Source organism: Delphinus delphis, chromosome 16, assembly GCF_949987515.2.
Source record: "Delphinus delphis chromosome 16, mDelDel1.2, whole genome shotgun sequence".
NCBI lineage: Eukaryota > Metazoa > Chordata > Mammalia > Artiodactyla > Delphinidae > Delphinus > Delphinus delphis.
The window spans coordinates 63815361-63838254 of NC_082698.1; the positions used below are offsets into that span (position 1 = coordinate 63815361).

A 22894-nucleotide genomic window follows, 5' to 3' on the forward strand; every position below is an offset into this window, starting at 1 on the left:
GTTACAGCATGTGTGTATAGACCACATTTTGTTTATCTGTGAGTTGCTGATGGACATTTGGATTGTTTCCACCTTTTGACTACTGTGACTAATGCTGCTATAAACATGGGTGTATAAATATCTCTTCTTCAAGACCCTGCTTTCAATTCTTTGGGGTATATACGAGACTTTAAAATTATATAACATTTTCTGTTTATCTGAAATTTGAACATATGAATATATTACCTGTTCGAAATATTAAAATTTGCTTTTATATCCCTACTGCTTTAGCCAAATCTATATTTTTGTTTTCTGTTACTCTTTTAATAGATCTGGTTATCTTTTCAATGATCCTAACTTACTACTTTTAAAGAATTTGAAATGTTCAGATGCTGTTTTCTCATTCACTTCTTTGACATGCTGCAACCAAAATGTACTTCTTAAAATATTTCCTTTACCATCCTAAACTACACCTTAGAATTGTTTTTTCGTTTATTTTATCTATGTTTGATTGTCTTTGGGATTTTTCTCTGAGTTGTGGGACTTGAGTCAAGACTATTCTGTGATGAACCTACTATGAAGGTTGACATTTGAAAAGGTCCATCACTTTTTATTATGAATTACCTTTGAAGATACTTTTTTTTTCGTAACTAAAAGGATATCTCTATTATACTTTTATTTAACAAACGTCAGGATATGATACTATTTTTTTCTTGTTTTTGTTTGATTTTGTGTTAGAATATGGCTTCGCTTTCTTCCAGTCACTCTTAGGTTTGGAACCTGCATTTATTTTAGTAGTATTGTTCTTTTTCTTATGTCCTTAGGAGCATGTTGGTGTTTCATCATATCAGTTTCTTCCACAAGGCACCATTAATAACCTAACAAAGAGATTTGTAATTTAAAGCAGCATGGATATTGTAAGGAATCATGTATTTCTGTTATACAGTTTAGTCACTTAGAGATGCATTTTGTTGCCTTTGAAACTGCATACCTTAAGATTATTTACATTAAAGTGGGAAAGGAAATGGAGTTATAAAAGCAGTCATTTTTGCTACAATTTAGTTTCATTAAAAAATTGTTTATTCACAGTAGCCAAAAGGCATAAACAACTCATGTCCATCAACAGATGAATGGATAGAAAAGTATGGTATATACATGTAATTGAATATTAGCCATATAGAGGAATGAAATTTTGGTACATGCCACAGCATGGAAGAACCTTGAAAACGTGCTAAGTGAAAGAAGCCTGACACAAAAGGATAAATATTGTATGACTCCTCTTGTATGAGGTACCTAGAACAAATTTATAGAGACAGAGAGAACACTGGTTTCCAGGGTCTGGAGGGAGGGGAGAATGAGGAGTTGTTTAATGGGTACAGATTTTCTGTTTGGGATGATAAAATATACTGGAGGTGAATAATGGTGTTAGTTGCACAGCACTGTGAATTTGCTTGATGCCATGAATTAACACTTTAAAATGGTTAAAACAGTAAATTTTCTGTTATGTATATCTTACCACTATTTTATATATATAATATATATAATGGCTGATAATTATTTTGTACTATACTAAAGCTGTGCAGGATAGGAACTAATTAAATGTGAATTTAATTTACTCAGCCCCTCTAGAAGTTAAGTCTCTTTCTGACTTACTTCACTCTGTATGACAGTCTCTAGGTCCATCCACGTCTCAATGACTTAATTTCTTAATGACTCAATTTCGTTCCTTTTTATGGCTGAGTAATATTCCATTGTATATATGTACCACAACTTCTTTATCCATTCATCTGTCGATGGGCATTTAGGTTGCTTCCATTACCTGGCTATTGTAAATAGTGCTTCAATGAACATTTGGGTGCATGTGTCTTTTTGAATTATGGTTTTCTCTGGATATATGCCCAGTAGTGGGATTGATGGATCATATGGTAATTCTATTTTTAGTTTTTTAAGGAACCTCCATACTGTTCTCCATAGTGGCTATATCAATTTACATTCCCACCAACAGTGCAAGAGGGTTCCCTTTTCTCCACACCCTCTCCAGCATTTGTTGTTTGTAGATTTTCTGATGATGCCCATTCTAACTGGTGTGAGGTGATACCTCATTGTAGTTTTGATTTGCATTTCTCTAATAATTAGTGATGTTGAGCAGCTTTTCATGTGCTTCTTGGCCATCTGTATGTCTTCTTTGGAGAAATGTCTATTTAATTCTTCTGCCCATTTTTGGATTGGGTTGTTTCTTTAATATTGAGCTGCATGAGCTGTTTATATATTTTGGGGATTATTCCTTTGTCCATTGATTCGTTTGCAAATATTTTCTCCCATTCTGAGGGTTGTCTTTTCGTCTTGTGCTTTGAAGTTTCATTAGGTCCCATTTGTTTATTTTTGTTTTTATTTCCATTACTCTAGGAGGTGGATCAAAAAAGATCTTGCTGTGGTTTATGTCAAAGAGTGTTCTTCCTATGTTTTCCTCCAAGAGTTCTATAGTGTCCGGTCTTACATTTAGGTCTCTAATCCATTTTGAGTTTATTTTTGTGTATGGTGTTAGGGAATGTTCTAATTTCATTCTTTTACATGTAGCTGTCCAGTTTTCCCAGCACCACTTATTGAAGAGACTGTCTTTTCTCCATTGTATATCTTTGCCTCCTTTGTCATAGATTAGTTGACCATAGGTGCGTGGGTTTATCTCTGGGCTTTCTATCTTGTTCCATTGATCTATGTTTCTGTTTTTGTGCCAGTACCATATTGTCTTGATTACTGTAGCTTTGTAATATAGTCTGAAGTCAGGGAGTCTGATTCCCCCAGCTCTGTTTTTTTCCCTCAAGACTGCTTTGGCTATTCGGGGTCTATAAAAAGACACTCTTAACAGGATATTCCCAAGACTTTGAGACTCTATCCTTGGAACTAGGCAAAGGGCAAACCTTTCTTTTATTATTATTATTTTTATTATTATTATTTTTTTGCAGTACGCGGGCCTCTCACTGTTGTGGCCTCTCCCGTTCCAGAGCACAGGCTCCGGATGCGCAGGCTCAGCCGCCATGGCTCAGGGGCCCAGCCGCTCCGTGGTTGTGGGATCCTCCTGGACCGGGGCACGAACCCGTGTCCCCTGCATCGGCAGGTGGACTCTCAACCACTGCCCCACCAGGGAAGCCCCAAACCTTTCTTTAGAATGTGTATAGTATTAGTGTATAGGACAACTGTATTAGTTTGCTAGGGCTGCTATAATAAAATATCACAAACTCAGTTTCTTGAACAATACAAATTTATTGACTCAGTTGTGAAGGCTAGAAGTCCAAGATCAAGGTGTTGGCAGTGTTGCTTCCTTCTGAGGGCTATAAGAGAGAATCTGTTCCATATATCTCTCCTAGCTTTTGGTGGTTTGCTGGCAATCTTTGGTATTCCTTGGCTAGTAGATCTCTGCCTTCATCCTGCCATGGCATTGTCTCTATGTGCCTGTCTGTGTCCACATTTCGCTCTTTTATAAGGACACCAGTCATTTTGTACTGGTGGTCCACCCTACTCAAATATGACTTCAACTTATGTAATTATATCTGTAGTGACCCTATTTCTGAAGAAGGTCACTTTCTGAGGGTACTAGGGATTAGGACTTCAACATATGAATTTTGGGGGAGCACAATTCATCACATGACGATGTCCCAGACCTGACAAGTTTTAATCTTCTACTGCGCCAGAGACATCATAAGCATTGGCTCCATAAGTACAACCAACTTTATTCTTTAAGATGACTTGTCATATCTAATTCAATAGCCATTGTTCTTAATGTGACATTTCAGGTAACTTCTTGGTTACATAATTGATTTGCTCAATCAGTTATGAAAGAAGTACAAACTAGTGGGAAGGGGAACATATTCTTACTGAACCCATGCAGATAGCAACATTACTGTTAAAAGAACAGAAACCTATTAAATTTGAATTATTATTGAATTCTGGGGATCAGCAAGAATCAGATAAAATGTTTTTAATTGACATAACATTATATTTGTTTCATGTATATAGCATAACAATTTGATATTTGTATATATTGCAAATGATCACCACAATAAGTCAAGTTAACATCTGTCACCATCGTTAAAAATTTTTTTTCTTGTTATGAAACTAAGATTTACTCTCAGCAACTTTCTAATTTGCAGTACAGTATTATTAACTGTAGTCACCATACTGAACATTTCAGTCCCATGATTTAGTTATTTTATAACTGGAATTTTGTGCCTTTTGACCTCCTTTATCCATTTTGCCTGGCCGCCATCCCCAGGCACCTCTGGCAACCACTAATCTGTTCTCCGTATCTATGAGTTTGGTTTCAGTTTGTTGTTGTTGTTTGTTTTTTAGATTCCACGTGTAAGTGAGATCATACAGTATTTGTCTTTCTCTTTCTGACTTATTTCACTTAGCATAATGCCCTCTAGGAATCATGTGTGTTGTCACAAATGGCAAGATTTCCTTCTTTTTTATGGCTAAATAATATTCCATTGTATGTATATTTGTATGTATGTGTATATATGCATGTGTGTATGTATACACTTACACACACACACACACACACACACACACACACTCACACACACACCATGTTTTCTTTATCCATTCATCCATCAGTGGAAACTTAGGTTGCTTCCATACCTTGGCTATTGTAAATAATGCTAAAATGAACATGGTGGTGCATACATCTTTTCAAATTAGTGTTTTTGTTTTACCCAGAAGTGGAATTGCTGGATCATATGGTAGTTCTGTTTCTAATTTTTTGAAGAACCCCCATACTGTTTCCATAGTGGCTGCACCAATTTATACTCCCACTAACAGTGCAAGAGGGTTCTCTTTTCTCCACATCTTCACCAACACTTGTTATTTCTTGTCTTTTTGTTAATAACCAGTCTAACAACTGTGAGTTGATATCTCATTGTGATTTGCATTTCCCTGATGATTAATGATGTTGAGCATCTTTTCATGTGCCTGTAGGCCATCTGTATGTCTTCTTTGGAAAAATGTCTATTCAGCTCTTCTGCTTATTTTTTTAAACCAGGCTGTTTGTTTTTTGATGTTGAGTTATATGAGCTGTTTATATATTTTGGATATTAACCCCTTATCAGTCATATCATTTGCAAATATTTTCTGCCAATCAGTAGGTTGTCTTTTTGTTTTGTCAGTGATCTCCTTTGCTGTGCAAAAGCTTTTAAGTCTAATTAGGTCCCATTTGTTTATTTTTGCTTTTGTTTCCTTTGCCTTAGGAGACAGATCCAAAAAACTATTGCTACGATTTATGTCAAAGAGTGATCTGCCTGTTTTCCTCTAGGAGTTTTATGGTTTCAGGTCTTACATTTTGGTCTCTAATCCATGTTGATGGTTTCCTTTGCTGTGCAGAAGCTTTTTAGTGTGATGTAGTCCTACTTGTTTATTTTTGCTTTTGATGCTTTTACTTTTGGTGCTAAATCCAAAAAATCATCCTCAAGACTGATGTCAGGGAGCTTACTGCCTATGTTTTCTTCTAGGAGTTTTATGATTTAGGTCATATATTCAAGTCTTTAGTCCATTTTGAGTTAGTTTTTTTTTAATAAATTTATTTATTTTTATTATCATTTTTGGCTGCATCAGGTCTTCGTTGCTGTGTGCGGGCTTTCTCTAGTTGTGGCAAGCGGGGCTACTCTTCGTTGTGGTGCGCGGGCTTCTCATTGCAGTGGCTTCTCTTGTTGCGGAGCACGGGCTCTAGGTGCACGGGCTTCAGTAGTTGTGGCTTGCAGGCTCTAGAGTGCAGGCTCAGTAGTTGTGGCACACGGGCTTAGTTGCTCCGCAGCATGTGGGATCTGCCTGGACCAGGGCTTGAACCCGTGTCCCCTGCATTGGCAGGCATATTCTTTACCACTGTACTACCAGGGAAGCTCTTGAGTTGGTTTTTGTGTATGGTGTAAGATAGTGGTCCAGTTTCATTCTTTTGCATGTGGCTGTCCAATTTTCTCAGCACTATTCATTGAAAAGACTGTCCTTTTCCCACTGTGTATTCTTAGCTTCTTTGTTTTAAATAAATTGATCATATATGCATTGGTTTATTTCTGGGCTCTGTATTCTATGTCTGTTTTTAATGCTGATACCATACTGTTTTGATTACTGTAGTGTTGTGATATAGTTCAACCCTGCCCTCACTCTTGATTGTCTCTCAAATCTTTGTTAATGTCCAAACAGTCTATATTATTTTAAGTGGCTCTCAGTTGAGAATGTGCCAAGACCTGTCAGTATCCCAAAGGGGAGAATTTCAGCAATACCTAAATTCAAGCTGATTGAGGCCAGACCCTCAGGCAGTAGCTTTTAAGTATGCAAATGTATATCTATCCTGTGGGACTGCAAGAGAAAGTCACACTGCTGCCAGAACTAGGCAACCTAGAGGTGTCCCTTGGGTGGCAGCTGTGAAAATCAGGGCACCAGCTAAGGGTACAAGCTCCTTTCCAGGAGATACTGGCAAGTTAACGCAAGGTAGAGGGAGAGCACAAAGATGGCATCCACCAGCTTTCGTCCCCAAAGATCACCTCAGTAGGTTGCTAGAGGTGTAGAAACCTTAGGCCAAAGCTCCAGGACAAGCAGATAGGTCTTTTTCGCAGAAAACTGGGGTATGTTTCTGTTTGTTGTTTGTGCTGTGCACTGGGGGTGGTAGCCAACCAAAAACTGTCTCTCCAGTTGTTACAGTCCCGTGGGACCCAGGATACAAGCCCAGCTGTCCACCAGAACCAGGCAATCAAGGGGCATCAGTTAGGTGGCAACCACAAAAATGGGGACACCAGATGGGAATACGAGGTCCCCTATGGAAGAAATGGATGTTCTGGAGTGCAGCAGAGGGATGTTGCAAAGATAAGCCCCTCCTTCTGAGATCTCTGAGAGGATTACAACAAGCCCTTTGATGTGGGTTTAATTAGAAGCCTGCCTCTTAGGCCAAAGCTGTATTAGGTAAACTAATAATCCTCTTCTACAGAAAGATTGGGCACCTCAGTCTGTTGCCTCTTGCTGTGCCCTGGGATGGTAGTCAGTTAAGAACTCTTTGTCCATTGGTTTTAGTCCTGTGGGACCCTTGAGCATAATCCCCCGCTGGCCCCCAGAGTCAGGTGATCTAGAGGTGTGCCCTGAATGGCAGCTGCAAAAATCAGGGCCTTAGAAGAGGATATAAGCTCCTTTCCGGGAGATACTGGCAAGCTGAAGGGAGAAGAGAAATGTTTTTTAACATTTCGTTTCAGCGTACCAAAGCAGAGTTTACAAAATTGATGTGAATTAGATTGCTTTAGAAGAAGGAGAAATGACTCCCTATAAGGGAGATCCAGAAAACAGAAAATTAAAGCAAAGTTAAACATTATGGATCTTGGATTGTCAGTTTCATAAAACTGCTTATCAGCTTAAAAAAATATATGAGAAATCCTAATGTAGTCCACTGGTGTCTTTTGAAAGTTCTCTAAGCCACGTCTCCTCAGAAGCCTGTACCCAAGTATCTATTCTTTGATGTATAAGTGGTTTCAAATAACAGGTACAGTCCTTTTCACAGGGCTCTGAGACTATCCTTCTTTGTTGAAAGTACAAACTCTGGCCTGTAGCTTATAGGAAGGCCTTCAGACAAGCATCAGAATAAAACAAAAACTAGTCAATAGATGAAAGAGGCTTAAAATGACTATGGCTTATTTATTATTGATAATTGTCAAGTGGAAAGATATGACGAGGGTTCATAATAAGAATAAATACAGTTGACAAGGAAATTTGGTTGTTTCTGTGACATGGAGAACACATTAGAGGCATGTTTTGGAGATACTGTGGTTTGGTTCCAGAATACCACAATAAAGTGAGTCAGATAAAATTTTTGGTTTCTTGGTGCATGTAAAAGTTATGTTTACACTATTCTGTAGCCTGTTAATTGTGCAGTAGCATTATTTCTTTAAAAAATGTACATATTATATCTTAATTAAAAATACTTTATTACTAAAAAATGCTAACAATCATCTGACAACACAAATCATCAATTACCACAAATCAGCAATTTGTAAAAACCACAATATCTGTGAAGCACAATAAAGCAAGTTATGCCTGTATTCCAAAAAGGTTTTTAAACAAGAATGTTTCTAAAGATGATGATTAAGCCTGTTCTCAAAGAAGTCAGTGATTCCTTACATCTGATTTATGAATATGAATGAGTATAACCTTTTACAGTTGAAAAAAATCTTGAGATATAATATGATAATCCTGAGACCTAATGTACCAGGAATAACACCAAGAATATCAAGTAAAGAGATTCAGTAAGTCAGGGATCAAGTTTAGACATCTATATTTTTATAAAACGCCATTTGAAAATCACTGGCCTAGAAGATGATAGATGTGAATAAAATAAAGATTCAATAATAACTGAAATTGGGGGAACGAAACCTGACATTAGAACAGACAGCACTGTACCGCCAGAACTCTTATAAATACAGGAAAACTTGACAGAACTATTTCATAAGAGTTTTGAATAATGTTTCCCTTCATATTTAAACATATGGTAAGCAAGGACATTGGTGAATCTCCATGGACTTCTCATAAAACACTTTTTGAAATATATTAATTTTTGAAATTTTTATATTACCATATAAATTAGAAATTTTTATAGTAATTACATTTTTGAAATATCTTTATTAATTTAGAGAGGTGAAATATTTATATTAATTTTACCATATAAATTTAACCTAGGGAAGGTTAAGTGTCTTCTGATTTGACAACTCTTCCCATGCAACCTTTAGAATAGTAACACATCAAATAAACTTAATTATTTCTAGCATCTCTACTTATATGTTGAAAGGACAAATCATTTTGATTCTCCATAGCCTCTCTGGGAAATCTCAAAGATATTTTCACTAACACAGAGAAAGTATCTTGGAAGTTTTATTTTCCTAAGTTTAGGATCTGATTCGGCGAAGTGTGTTAGTTTGCTAGGGCTGCCATAACAAAATACCACAGACTGGGTGGCTTAAACAGCAGAAATTTATTTTCTCACAGTTCCGGAAGCTAGAAGTCTAAGATCACTCTGTCAGCAGGTTTGGTTTCTTCTGAAGCCTTGGCTTGCAAATGGCTACCTTCTTGCTGTGTCCTCATGTGACCTTTTCTCTGTGTGTGTGCGTGTGTTGCTGGTGTCTCTTCCTGTTATTATAAGGACAGCAGGCATATTGGATTAGGGCCCCACCCTAACAGCCTCATTTTACCTTAATCACCTCTCTAAAGGTCCGATCTCCAAATACAGTCATATTCCGAGGTACTGAGGATTACAGCTTCAACATATGAATTTGGGGGCAGGGGTGGACACAATTCAGCCCATAACAGGAAGACAAAAATCAAAAAAGTTGTGAGGGGAGATTGGAACACTTTATTAAAAGATGTAACCTTTGATGCTTGAGAAATAATACTTGGTTACCTATTTTACTGAAGTGACAATAAAACATTTCAAAATAAATGTAAATGGTAATTGAAAAGAACTTTAGCTTATTCATAAGTGAGGAGTCTTTGTTCTTTTTTTTCCACTTAAATAATGAAAAACAAATAAAATCAACATCAGGTATAGAAAATTATTCTAGTAAAACACAGAATTTTTGCTCTTTGGCAGATTACACAAATGTAAAAAAATAACATAGGTGAAGGCATGGGAGCACACCCTTCAAAACTGAGTGAACTTTGCTAAGATTTTAACATATTGTATAACTTATTTCAGAATCAAGTATAAACCAAGGAAAATAAAAGTCACTTACCATGTTGTGTCTTCAGTTATGTTCTTCCATATTGTGGAACCAGCTGATAGTTGCTCAAGGACAGTGGTATTGTGTCATAGGGTTCATGAGGTTAGAATGACTTTCATGTTAGTACTGTTATCTGTGTTAACATGCAGTGCCTTTGTTCTTGTTCACTTTCAGATAAGTCTATGAGTATTTTTTAAATTTCTTAATTTTCAATTCTGATGTGTTATGTATTAGTGCTTTTAAGCCCTTTGGGGTCCTGAATAAGTCCTAAGAGTGTAAAGGGATTCAGGGATCATCAAAAAACTACTTCTTTTCCTTGTAAGTCAAAGGCACATACATAGTTGTATCTCTGTCAGTATTGCTCCTAAATAGAAGTACACTTTACAGAATTGTAAATAGCTCAAACACATCATTTAGGTAGATAAGTTTCTGAAGAGTGCCCTAATCAAGACTCAGTAAATGGCGGGGGTGTGGGGGGGGAGAGTGCATGGGCAGGGGAGCCTATTTCAAAATTTTCTGTTTTTCCTGACAGTGTATTTTGTAGAGAATAAGGAGGTGAACTAGCCCTCCTAGATATGACAACATATACTATAAAACTGTAACAGTTAAATCAGATTATTCGTATACATATAGACTTTTTTGTGTGTTTTTTAGTTTATTATTTGGCTACACTGGGTCTTCATTACTGCCTGCGGGCTTTCTCTAGTTGCGGTGAGTGGGGGCTACTCTTTGTTGTGGTGCGCGGGCTTCTCGTTGCGGTGGCTTCTCCTGTTGCGGAGCATGGGCTTTAGGTGCGTGGGCTTCAGTAGTTGTGGCATGTGGGCTCAGTAGTTGTGGCTCACGGACTGTAGAGTGCAGGCTCAGTAGTTGTGGCGCACGGGCTTAGTTGCTCTGTGGCATGTGGGATCTTCCCAGACCAGGAGCCCGTGTCCCCTGCATTGGCAGGGGGATTCTTGACCACTGCACCACCAGGGAGGTCCCTAGACATTTAGATTATTATAGCTTAGTGGAAATCCGGGGGTGGGAGGGGAATCCATGTATTGCCATTATTGTTGGATTGGCCAAAAAGTTCGTTCGGTTTCCCGTAAGCTGGCTCTAGTAGCGCTTAGTTGTCTTTTACTTCATTTGAAACAATTTTGTTAGATTGTATTATGACAGCTATCATATCAGTGTGTGTTAAAAAAAGACATCAAAATTGGTGAATTTTTGTGTAGCCATTTTAATACGGAAGATGGAAGAAAAAAAGTAACTTTTTTGGCATATTATGCTTTATTATTTCAAGAAGGGTAAAAATGCAACTGAAATGCAAAGAAAAGATTTGTGCAGTATATGGAGAAGGTGCTGGGACTGATCGAACGTGTCAAAAGTGGTTTGTGAAGTTTTGTGCTGGAGATTTCTTGCTGGACGATGCTCCACGGTCCGGTAGACCAGTTGAAGTTGATAGCGGTAAAATTGAGACGTTAATTGAGAACAGTCAATGTTATACCATGCAGGAGATAGCCAACATACTCAAAATATCCAAATCAAGCATCAAAAATCATTTGCACCAACTTGGTTATGTTAATTGCTTTGGTGTTTGGGTTCCACGTAAGTTAAGTGGAAAAAAACCTTCTTGACCGTATTTCTGCATGCAATTCTGTCCTTAAGCATGATGAAAACATTCCATTTTTAAAACAAATTGTGATGGGTGATGAAAAATGGACAGTGTACAATAATGTGGAACAGAAGAGATCGTGGGGCAAGCGAAATAAAACCACCACCAACCACACCAACGGCCGGTCTTCAAAGAAGGGATGTTGTGTATATGGTGGGATTGGAAGGAAGTCCTCTATTATGAGCTCCTTCTGGAAAACCAAACGATTAATTCCAGCAAGTACTGCTCCCAGTTAGACCAACTGAAAGCAGCACTTGACGAAAAGTGTCCGGAATTAGTCAACAGAAAACGCATAATCTTCCTTCAGGATAATGCACATGTTTCTTTGATGACCAGGCAAAAACTGTTACAGCTTGGCTGGGAAGTTCTGATTCATCCGCCATATTCACCAGACATTGCCCCTTCGGATTTCCATTTATTTCGGTCTTTACAAAATTCTTTTAATGGAAAATATTTCAGTTCCCTGGAAGACTGTAAATGGCACCTGGAACAGTTCTTTGATCAAAAAGATAAAAGGTTTTGGGAAGACGGAATTACGAAGTTGCCTGAAAAATGGCAGAAGGTAGTGGAACAAAATGGTGAATATGTTGTTAAATAAAGTTCTTGGTGAAAATGAAAAATGTGTCTTTTATTTTTACTTAGAAACCGAAGGAACTTTTTGGCCAACCCAATATATAGGTTTTGTTCAAACTCCAGTTGATTGGCAGTGGCTCTTGGAGTTATAGGAAGGACTGTACGAAGTGGAAGTTATGAGAAGGACTTTGAGAACACTTTCGGGATGGAGGAGAGTGCCAAAGTTTTTTAGTGTAGCGTGTTATAGGTAGAAGAGGTGTAGTGTCTCTTCATAACTTTAAAATAGGGCATCACTAATATGTGGAGAAGGGGAAAGAATTATACAACACATGAAAATTGGGAGGAAAATGTCAGTTTAGACCCTAACCTAACAGTATAAACTAAAATAAATTATAGATGGATTAAAGTTAAATGTAAAAGAGTTCTTAAGACAAGAAAATAATTCTATAATTTGAGGATGGGAAAAAGCTTTCTCACCATTATGGCAGTGAAAGTCACCATTAAGAAAGAGGGCCAACTTCCCTGGTGGTCCAGTGGCTAAGACTCCACGCTTCCAGCGCAGGGGGCCCGGGTTCAATCCCTGGTCAGGGAACTAGATCCCACACGCTGCAGCGAAGATCCTGTGTGCTGCAACTAAGACCCAATGCAGCCAAATAAATAAATATTTTTTATAAAGAAACCCACTTCCTCTTTAAAAAAAAAAAGAATGAGATAAATACATTTGATTTAATAGAAAAAGAAACTTGTGAGTCAAAATTAAATAATTATTTAGAAAAAATGTTTGTAACGAATATAACCTGAGGTTAGTAGCCTGAATATCCAAAGTGCTCGTACATATTGGTGTGAAAAACAGTAAGACACCTAATAAATGAATAAGACAAACATTTAGACATGTAATAGATAAAGGAAGTTAACGGAAATTCCCATTGAGGAAATCCATGTTACTAAGAAACATGTAAATATTATAATCAAATAAATGCAGATTCAAAAAGCCAGATGATAGTAAATAAATGGAAAAGAACAGCATTAGTCTTTCCTATTACAGGTTAATGAACTATGTGGTAGATAGGGGGAAGCTAATGGTCCAACCACAAGATGAGGAAGTAATATTAGTTTATCATTTTTCAACCCACAATGAATTAATGGTCTAAGCATTGGAAATCAATGGTTACTAACGTCACAAAAAGGAACCCAGCTATACGTTATGTGCTTACTGATGGAAGAACAGCCCCTTCCACCACCATGTAATAGTTTAGTCAAAATAATTGACTGACTGGGGCTTCCCTGGTGGCGCAGTGGTTGAGAATCTGCCTGCTAATGCAGGGGACACAAGTTCGAGCCCTGGTCTGGGAGGATCCCACATGCCGCAGAGCAACTAGGCCCGTGAGCCACAACTACTGAGCCTGTGCGTCTGGAGCCTGTGCTCCTCAACAAGAGAGGCCGCGATAGTGAGAGGCCCGTGCACCCCGATGAAGAGTGGCCCCCGCTTGCCACAACTAGAGAAAAGCCCTCGCACAGAAATGAAGACCCAACACAGCAAAAATAAATAAATTAATTAATAAACTCCTACCCCCAACATCTTCTTAAAAAAAAATTGACTAATCTAATTAACGCCTCTCTAGATCCAACTACCAATTTACAGGAAATACAGAAGACTGAGAGAAGTGTTAGGAGAATCCTTGAGGATATAATCAGCAAAATCCAATCTGCAGGAAGCTGTGTAGGACAAATGACTAGGTTTCACAGACTTCTTTACAGTAGTAATTAAAAGGAAATTAAGGAAAATAATTTTTGGTGCCCTACTCACAGCCCCCAGAAACCCATTCATGTACTATAGATTAGTCATCATTTACTTGATGATTATTTAAAGAAGGCAGAATCACCTTTTAGGAACAAACGAATAACATTCTGCTCAATCTTTTGAGGAAGTGCATGACTTCATGTAGACTTGTGAGGATGATGTAGAGAAAAGATTTTAAGTTGAATGATTGGTTTATTTAATATTTTAGATTTACCCTTTTAATCTGTTCTTAAAAATTTTTGGCCGTAGAGCAGTCCTGTTGTGGAAAATTTGGTCATATTAATGTTCTGATCTCTGAAGCTCTTATTATTATCTAAGCTAGATAATTTTTTATATTATATATTCATATTAAATATTTACTGAGTTCTTTTACAAATAAAACATTGTGCTTGGTAGTAGGGAATGATCAAGAAAATTAAGATGTGGTCCCTTCCTTAAGAATTTATAATTCTGTAGCAGTGGTGGTCACAAATAATACAAGGTGAAGAACTAGTCAACTAGGCTTCCCTAGTGGCACAGTGGTTAAGAATCCACCTGCCAATGCAGGGGACACGGGTTCAAGCCCTGGTCCGGGAAGATCCCACATGCTGCGGAGTATCTAAACCAGTGCGCCACAACTGCTGAGCCCACGCTCTGTAGAGTCCACAAGCCACAACTACTGAGCCTGTGTGCCACAACTACTGAAGCCCGTGCACCTAGAGCCTGTGTTCCACTGCAATGAGAAGCCTGCGCACCGCAGTGAAGAGTAGCCCCTGCTCCCCGCAACTAGAGAAAGCCCACGCACAGCAACGAAGGCCCAACGCAGCCAAAAATAAATAAATTTATATTAAAAAAAAAAGAATTAGTCAACTAAAGAATGGGGGGTCAGCAGTAGGAACACAGAAATGGATTATATTTGGAAATAACTGGCCTTAAGTTACATTGTGTAGCTATGGTGTTTTGGTATGTGATACTTCTAAATACTAGGCTAGCGGTATTTTTGATAATAGATACTCTTTCCATTTTGAGGTACAGGAGAGGAGAAAAAGGAAGAGGCTTTGAATGTCTTTTTAAAAAGGCACTTTACTGAAACGAAATTGAGTTATTTGTAGTGAGGTGGATGGACCTAGAGTCTGTCATACAGAGTGAAGTAAGTCAGAAAGAGAAAAACAAATACCGTATGCTAACACATATATATGGAATCCAAAAAAAAAAGGTTCTGAAGAACCTAGGGGCAGGACAGGAATAAAGACACAGACGTAGAGAATGGACTTGAGGACACTGGGAGGGGGAAGGGTAAGCTGGGACGAAGTGAGAGAGTGGCATTGACATATATATACTACCAAATGTAAAATAGATACCTAGTGGGAAGCAGCTGCATCTCACAGGGCGATTAGCTCCATGCTTTGTGACCACCTAGAGGGGTGGGATAGGGAAGGGTGGGAGGGAGATGCAAGTGGGAGAGGATATGGGGATATATGTATACATGTAGCTGATTCACTTTGTTATACAGCAGAAACTAACACAACATTGTAAAGCAATTATACGGCAATAAAGATGTTAAAAAAAAAAGAAACAAACTTTTAAAGAAAAATAAACATCACAATAAAACACAAAACTTGAAAAAAAGGCGCTTTATTGTTCCTTCTTTACTTCTACTAAATTTGCGTATTAACTTTTTTGTTTTTGGACCTGATTTGGGTGTTACTGATAAATAGTTGTTAACAAAGAGCTATGTGTGTCATCTTTCTTTTGTACAGCTATATTGAAAGAGAAAATAATTTTACATTATGAATTTTGCATTACTCAGGAAGATTTAACATATACTTGTTTGTTGTCATTCTTTTTAAAAGTAAATATTCCTTTTTTTTTGGCTGTACCCTGCGAGGCTTATGGGATCTTAGTTGCCCAACCAGGGATTGAACCCAGGCCACAAGCAGTGAAAACACCAAGTCCTAACCACTGGACCACCAGGGAATTCCCCAAAATGAATATTCTTAATTTTTATTTTCTTCTGAGCTATCTTCTATACCTTTCATTCAAATTTTACACCATCTTAGTTTAAAATATATTGAGATAATAAAGATCTAGACTAGAAACTGCCATTTTTTGGTGAGCAGGTCAAAAGAAAGACTTGTAAAACTTATCAAATGCTTGTTGTGCTTGTGGGATCATTAACATTTGTCACTTGGTCAGTCTCATCTCCATAGCAGTCAGACCATTCCCAGTCATTTTGTATCATTGAGCCCATGATTGGGAGGTCTCATTAAGTTAGATGATTAAGAGAAAGTCCAGTAGCATATTTGATGCTCTGAAAAATGCATATAAATCTTGAATGTTTTATATTTTATTTTTATTACAGATTCTGAAGAATATTTCTGTGTAAAAAGAATTTTCTCAGGTGGAGATCAAAGCTTTTCACATTACTCTAATCCCCAGGTAATAGTAATCATATAAATAATTACTAAGCTCAGGTAATTTAGAAGTTGTTTTTAAACCCATATTAATGTTCTTTATATGTTACAAAGTAATTGCCTTAATTTTTTTTCCTCAAGTCTACAAAATTTTTCAGATCCATTTGATAAGTTGGTTTTTTTTTGATAAGTTTTTTTTTAATTTATTTCTTTATTTATTTTTGGCTGCTTTGGGGCTTTGTTGCTGCACATGGGCTTTCTCTAGTTGCAGCGAGTGGGGCTACTCTTCATTGTGGTGCACAGGCTTCTCATTGCGTTGGCTTCTCTTTGTTGCAGAGCATGGGCTCTAGGTGCGCGGGCTTCAATATTTGTGGCTTGTGGGCTCTAGAGCACAGTCTCAGTAGTTGTGGCACACGGACTTAGTTGCTCCGCAGCATGTGGGATCTTCCCGGACCAGGGCTCGAGACTGTGTGCCCTGCATTGGCAGGCGGATTCCTAACCACTGCGCCACCAGGGAAGTCCCCATTTGATAAGTTTTTGTTCCAGGTGTTCAGTAGAGATTAACTTCCAGATACATAGTGGAGGTGTGTCTTGGTTTATATATAATATCTCTTCCCTCTGACTCATCTGCTTATTTTAAAATTTAGAACTGTGGGCCACCAGATGACTTTAGATATCCTGATCCTTCGAAGCAGATATGGACTGTGAATGAAGCTCTAATTCAAAAATGGCTGAGCTACCCCTCTGGAAGATTTCCTGTAGAGATAGCCAAGTAAGAAAAATATTTTATCTACACAAAGTCTTAACTTCATGGTAGAGGAACCTGTACTTAGGGGTTTTTATTTAAATAAATATTTCATTAAATATCATTTACAGAATGGTTTATATACAAAAGTTTAATTGTCTAGAATTTCTGTAATAGTGGATATTTTAGGAGATCTCATGTAGATGTTTATAAGTTACAATTCTTTCATATACATAATGATATATTAAATGATAACTTAAAATATTAAATATAGCCACCTTAGGATTGGGTTTGCAAAAATGTTCCTTCTAGCTTCATAGTGGTCACTGTCTTTTAACTTCTTTATTCCATGGAAGAGTTGAGTATTTCTTCTTTCTTGAATATTTTTCTTGAAGATGGACTTGTTTAGTACTTAAAGTTTTTGTTGTTGTTGTTGAAGGTAGTGTAGGTATTTGGGATGAGGGGCTATAGCTGATCAGCTGTTTTTTTAATTCGAAATTATTTTCCCAAACTAAAATTTTTCTTAAAAGCCTGAAGTGTAGTCTTCAGAAAAATAACATTCCAGATTAGATTTACCATCATGTGGAATTAAGAAAGTTAAATGTGCATGTTTATATAAAAAAAATTTTTAGATAACAAAAAAAAAAATTTTTAGGAACATCAGATTTATTTGATGAATCAGAGGACAGTAGTAATGTTTGAGAGAGTAATAAAGAGATAAACAGTAATACCTTTATCAAGATTTACTTAATCTTTAGTAATTTATAGAATTCTGATTTATTTTGAATGTTGGTTGGAGGAATGCTCTGTAGCATTAAATACTACATTTTATTTTTTATTAAATAATAAAGGTGATGTGGATTTTATCCACATAAAAAATAAATAAAAGGTGATTTTATTTTTTATTAAAAAATAAAGGGGATGAATGGATAAAGAAGATGTGGCACTATATACAATGGAATATTACTCAGCCATAAAAAGGAACAAAATTGAGTTATTTGTAGTGAGGTGGATGGACCTAGAGTCTGTCATACAGAGTGAAGTAAGTCAGAAAGAGAAAAACAAATACCGTATGCTAATGTATATACGCGGAATCTAAAAAATAAAATAAAGGGTACGGATGAACCTAGTTGCAGGGCAGGAATAAAGAGATAGACATACAGAATGGACTTGAGGACATGGGGTGGGAGGGGGAAGCTGGGGTGAAGTGAGAGTAGCACTGACATATATACGCTACCGAATGTAAAATAGTTGGCTGGTGGGAAGCAGCAGCAGCATAGCACAGGGAGATTGGCTTGGTGCTTTGCAATGACCTAGAGGGGTGGAATAGGGAGGATGGGAGGGAGGCTTAAGAGGGAGGGATTATGGGGACATGTGTATGCATATGGCTAATTCGCTTTGTTGTGCAACAGAAACTAAGACAGTATTGTGAAGCAATTATACTCCAATTAAGATCTAAAAAAAAAAAACCACCAAAGGTGAACAGTTAGATTTCTCATTTTGTGATTTTGTGATTTTTAAATTTCTTTTTAGTGAAATAGATGGAACGTTTTCTTCGTCTGGTTGTCTAAATGGAAGTTTTTTAGCTGTTAGGTGAGTGACAATTCTTTGGTATACCAAATTTTTCAAATTTATTATATTAAATAATGTCATTAAAAAGAAGTGAAAAAATTTTAAAGTTGCATTTTATTATTTTCTCTCTCTCTCTCTCTCTTTTTTAAATAGCAATGATGATCACTATAGAACGGGCACCAGATTTTCAGGGGTTGATATGAATGCTGCTAGGCTTTTATTCCACAAACTTATACAATCTGATCATCCTCAGATATCTCAGCAGGTTTGTTTTTAAAGCATTTTATATTTGTATTATGTAGCCTGTTGAGTTTTTTATTCCATGTTTTTTTATATGTTTGTGACCTAATTAACTTTACAGTTTCATACACTTTATTGAGATGTCTGTATAATTTTATTTAATATACTAATGTAAGAATTAAAATAGGGTATTATTTTAAACTGTTTGTAATTTAGCTGTCAAATATCTGTAAATCTTTCCAGATGTTCAGAGCAGACTCTTAATTACTTAATATTACCATGTTGGTTAAGTCTGTGTAACTATAGATGTAGAGTTTAAATTGAGATATAAATAAAAATCTTGTATACAAGATTTTTAAAATTCTCTTAGCACTGCTTAGGCATTAATTTTCATTGTGCTCCAAAGTGCATTCATTAATTCATTGTAAGATGGTTTCTTTTTTTTTTTTTTTTCCCTTCACCGTTTCACGTTTGCTGTAGTATAAGGTTTTCTTTTTCTTTCTTTTTTTGAATATGCATTCATTTTAAATGAAGTAGGTTTTACTTTTTGTCAAAATATAGGTGGCAGCTAGCTTGGAAAAGAATCTTATTCCTAAACTGACTAGCTCCTTACCTGATGTTGAAGCATTGAGATTTTATCTTACTCTACCAGAATGTCCCCTGATGAGTGATTCCAACAATTTCACCACAATAGCAATTCCCTTTGGTACAGCTCTTGTGAACCTAGAAAAGGCACCACTGAAAGTACTTGGTAAGAATTTTAATACTCTTTTTTTTTTTTTTACAACCTTTTCTCTTTAAATGAAAATGCTCATAACTTCTTTGCTGTTTGAAATTTTGCTACCGTGCTTATTTTGACATTGTCTTAAGGTGAGATAAACCTGTTTTTCAGTTTGTTGCTTTTTGCTAGTCATCTGATGCTAGTTGTTAGAGTTGGAGGCAAAGCATGTTAAATATTAAAATTTTAATCAAGCACAACAGCAGAGACAGTATCGGGAAAGATAAAAACTGTTTTTGGTATTCGCCTTCCTCATCCCCTCCAGAGTCATCTTACTGTTAAAGAAGTAAAGGAGGAGGAGCAATTAAAACTGAACAAACATGGGTATTAAATCCTCCTTGAACTTTATTAACCCTTTGCCTTGTATTTCCCTCACTTGCTAATTTTCTGATGTCTGTGCATGTAGGTGAGATTCCACTGTTTATTTGATCTTATTCCTCTGGGTTTTTGGCCTAAACTTTCCTCACTTTAATTTTTCTAATTGTATAATTTCATCTCTATCTGCTGACCATTATAGTTTGCCTGCTACATTTAGTAGCAGTGCTTTCCTTCTTAATAGTATTTGTTAGGTATGTGAATCTGAGATACATAAGAGTAATAAAATTAGTACAAGAAGTTTTAGGCTGAGGGTGAGCAGAGGAAGCAACAAGCAAGGGGTAGAATCCTGGAATCTGAGGGAATTAGCCAGTGGTTAGAAGAGTGAAGCAGGGACTCAAAAGCATATTGCTTCCATGTTGTCAGAAGTTTTTGTATTCCCTTCTGTCTGCTGCATAAGATTGTCATATTTGTAGTTAATAACTACAAATAGTGAACGTGGGGAAGGACAGACATGGTATACTTTACATTGTTCAGTTTCTGTATTTGATTTTCAGGAGTACCTTGCATTTTTAGGATGGTGCTTCACAATATTTCAACTTTATGTTACGTAAGTTGAAAGATAAAAGTTGGAGAGATCTTTAAATATTGGAGCAATACAGTTTTAAAAGTGTTTTGTTTAAAAATTAAAATCCTAATTTCCAAAGCACTTTTTTTAACAAGTGGTTTTAGTACTAGGTATTAAGTTTTTAATGTAGCTTAGGAAACCAAGAATGTAAATTCAATAGACCTTTCTAACTTTATTTTTGCTTTTGAGAGCTTTTAGAACCGTATTCTTTAACTTGAGGGTGGGGTGGTATCTATAAACCCTAGAAATGTTACGTAAAATACCATATTATGTGTATCTTCCTGAGGTTTTCAAAGGGTTAAGAGCCACTGCTTTCGAAAAACAGTCAGTATGATTTTGAAAATTGTGACTTTTTAAATTTTATTTTGTGTGTTCACCCTTTAATAACAGAAAACTGGTGGTCAGTACTTGAACCTCCACTATTCCTCAAGATTGTAGAACTTTTTAAGGAGGTTGTGGTACATCTTTTGAAACTCTACAAGATCGGCATTCCCCCTTCTGAAAGAAGAATTTTCAACAGTTTTCTTCATACCGCATTAAAGGTTTTAGAAATATTACATAGGGTATGTCCAATAGTCCGTTTATTTTCCTCTCTCCCCATTGCCACTAACAAACTGATGATGTTTATTTTAACATGAATATATTACAGAATTAGATTGACATAAAAGATATAGGAATTTGGAGAAGTTATCTAAATTTTCCTTTAAAAGAAAGAATATATCTATACTTTAGAGCTTTGGTCTTATTTGACTTTGTTAGGCGTTTATGGATAACTTGTCTGTAGTTGGGCAGAACAATAGCATACTAATGAATTAGATTCTCCTTATGTTTTATTTGAAGAACATGATTTGTTAGTTTAAATAATACGCTTTTTGTTATTTATTGATGGTTATAATATGAACGAGATTACATCCTAGTTGTGATTTTGAACATTTAAACTCATGTTCCTTTTGCTGTTGGGTACTAATAGCTTCAATCAAAGTACAACCTTTGAAACAGATGACTAACTTGAAATTGGAACCATATATAATTCATTAATTTGCCTATTGTTCTTTCCTGCCCTTCTTCCCAGTGGAAGAAATAGTCCCCTTTACACTTGTAGCAGTTCAAAGTTATATGAAGAAGTAGAGTCTCAGCTGTTTAATTAAAGATGGATTTGAGACATCCCTGACAGCTGGTAGGTATATCTCTGTTGTGCCATTTGGTATTTTTAAGATGCTATTTTGGGAGACATGACCTAAGGGAGAAGGATATATTTCTAGCCTCTAGAATGACTGAAAAACCCATATGAACCATTAATCTTTAGTTTCCTCCCCTTAACAGCTTCTTTAGTGTTTTCACACCCTTCTTGCCTGGTACTAAGGTAAATGATAAAGGGTAAAGGAGATAAGTCCTTCTGTTCTCTGTAAGAAAGAACTCTTATGGACCATTAATTTTTTCCTTTTTATTCTTTTAATGAAGTTCCTGGGTACTTTCTCAACTACTTCTTGAACTTTTTTCTTTTGTATTTAGTATGTCTAAGCTCTCTAGAAAAACAAGTCATTTCTCTTATTATAACTGAAGATATGATAGCCATTTTTTTCATAGGGGGAAATAAGTCATTCTTATGTTTGCCTTTCCCAGTCCAAGGCTTTCTTGCAGCACTTTAGGGTTAACTGGATTCTGCAGTAAACTGCTGTTAAGATCTTCTGTTGTTATGGAATGGGTCTCTACTTTTCTTTATGCCTTTTGTCTAGGATTCAAGAGGTTGATTAGATTCTTTCTTTCCTCTGGATTCTCTTTTCCTACTACTTCAGTGAACCATCCTTTGTCAGCAGGACCCTCTTCCCAAATAATTATTCATCCCCCCCCTTTCTTATCTGCATTACCTCTTAAAAAAATTCTTTTTTCCCTTAGCTGTGTCTTTTTCTACAAATGAAAGTGAGGGAAGGAGAAGTGGAGGAGGAAATTGAACCTTTTGTCTTTCATAATTACAGACAGAACTTGAGCAAGTAATTTATGTGCCTGGCTCAGAAGCCTCAGTCTCTGTTGAGGAGAACCTTATGGGGTTCCATCTCCAGAGACCTTTTTGATGGAGCCATGCTAGAACAAGGATCCTAAATTATTGCTAGCTGAAAGGGAAAGGAAAATAATGTAACAGTGGCCAAGGTTAGAAACCTCCATCGTACACTAATTCGTGTGAGCACTTTACGTATATCCCTCATTTAACTTTTTAAACTCTTTACAGTTATATTTTGACCCTTAATCTGAATATCAATGGTCATAAACCAGTAAGTAGCAGAGTTGAAATACAAATCCAAATCGACTTCCAAAGTCCCTGCTGTTTCTAATGTACTTCTGTATCAGCAGATATAGTAATATAATATGTTTAGATGGTTCTTTGCTTTTATTTTATGTCCCTAGATCTAGAGGCTTATACTTCCAGATTACAGATAGCATTGTATTGTTGAAAAAAGACCATGGGGCTTCCCTG

General features: G+C 36.6%; 1 protein-coding gene across 5 annotated transcripts in view; it reads left to right on the forward strand.

Moving 5' to 3' along the window:
• The window catches only part of HERC4 (HECT and RLD domain containing E3 ubiquitin protein ligase 4), a 270043-nt gene that overhangs the window by 199256 nt on the left and 47893 nt on the right, over positions 1-22894 (forward strand). For all 5 annotated transcript variants that reach the window (XM_069541545.1, XM_060034903.1, XM_060034902.1 and 2 more), the window contains 6 exons: positions 16092-16168; positions 16791-16915; positions 18422-18481; positions 18614-18725; positions 19262-19451; positions 20812-20984. In XM_069541545.1, coding sequence (XP_069397646.1) covers positions 16092-16168; positions 16791-16915; positions 18422-18481; positions 18614-18725; positions 19262-19451; positions 20812-20984 — 737 coding nt within the window. The remainder of the gene's footprint in view (positions 1-16091; positions 16169-16790; positions 16916-18421; positions 18482-18613; positions 18726-19261; positions 19452-20811; positions 20985-22894) is intronic.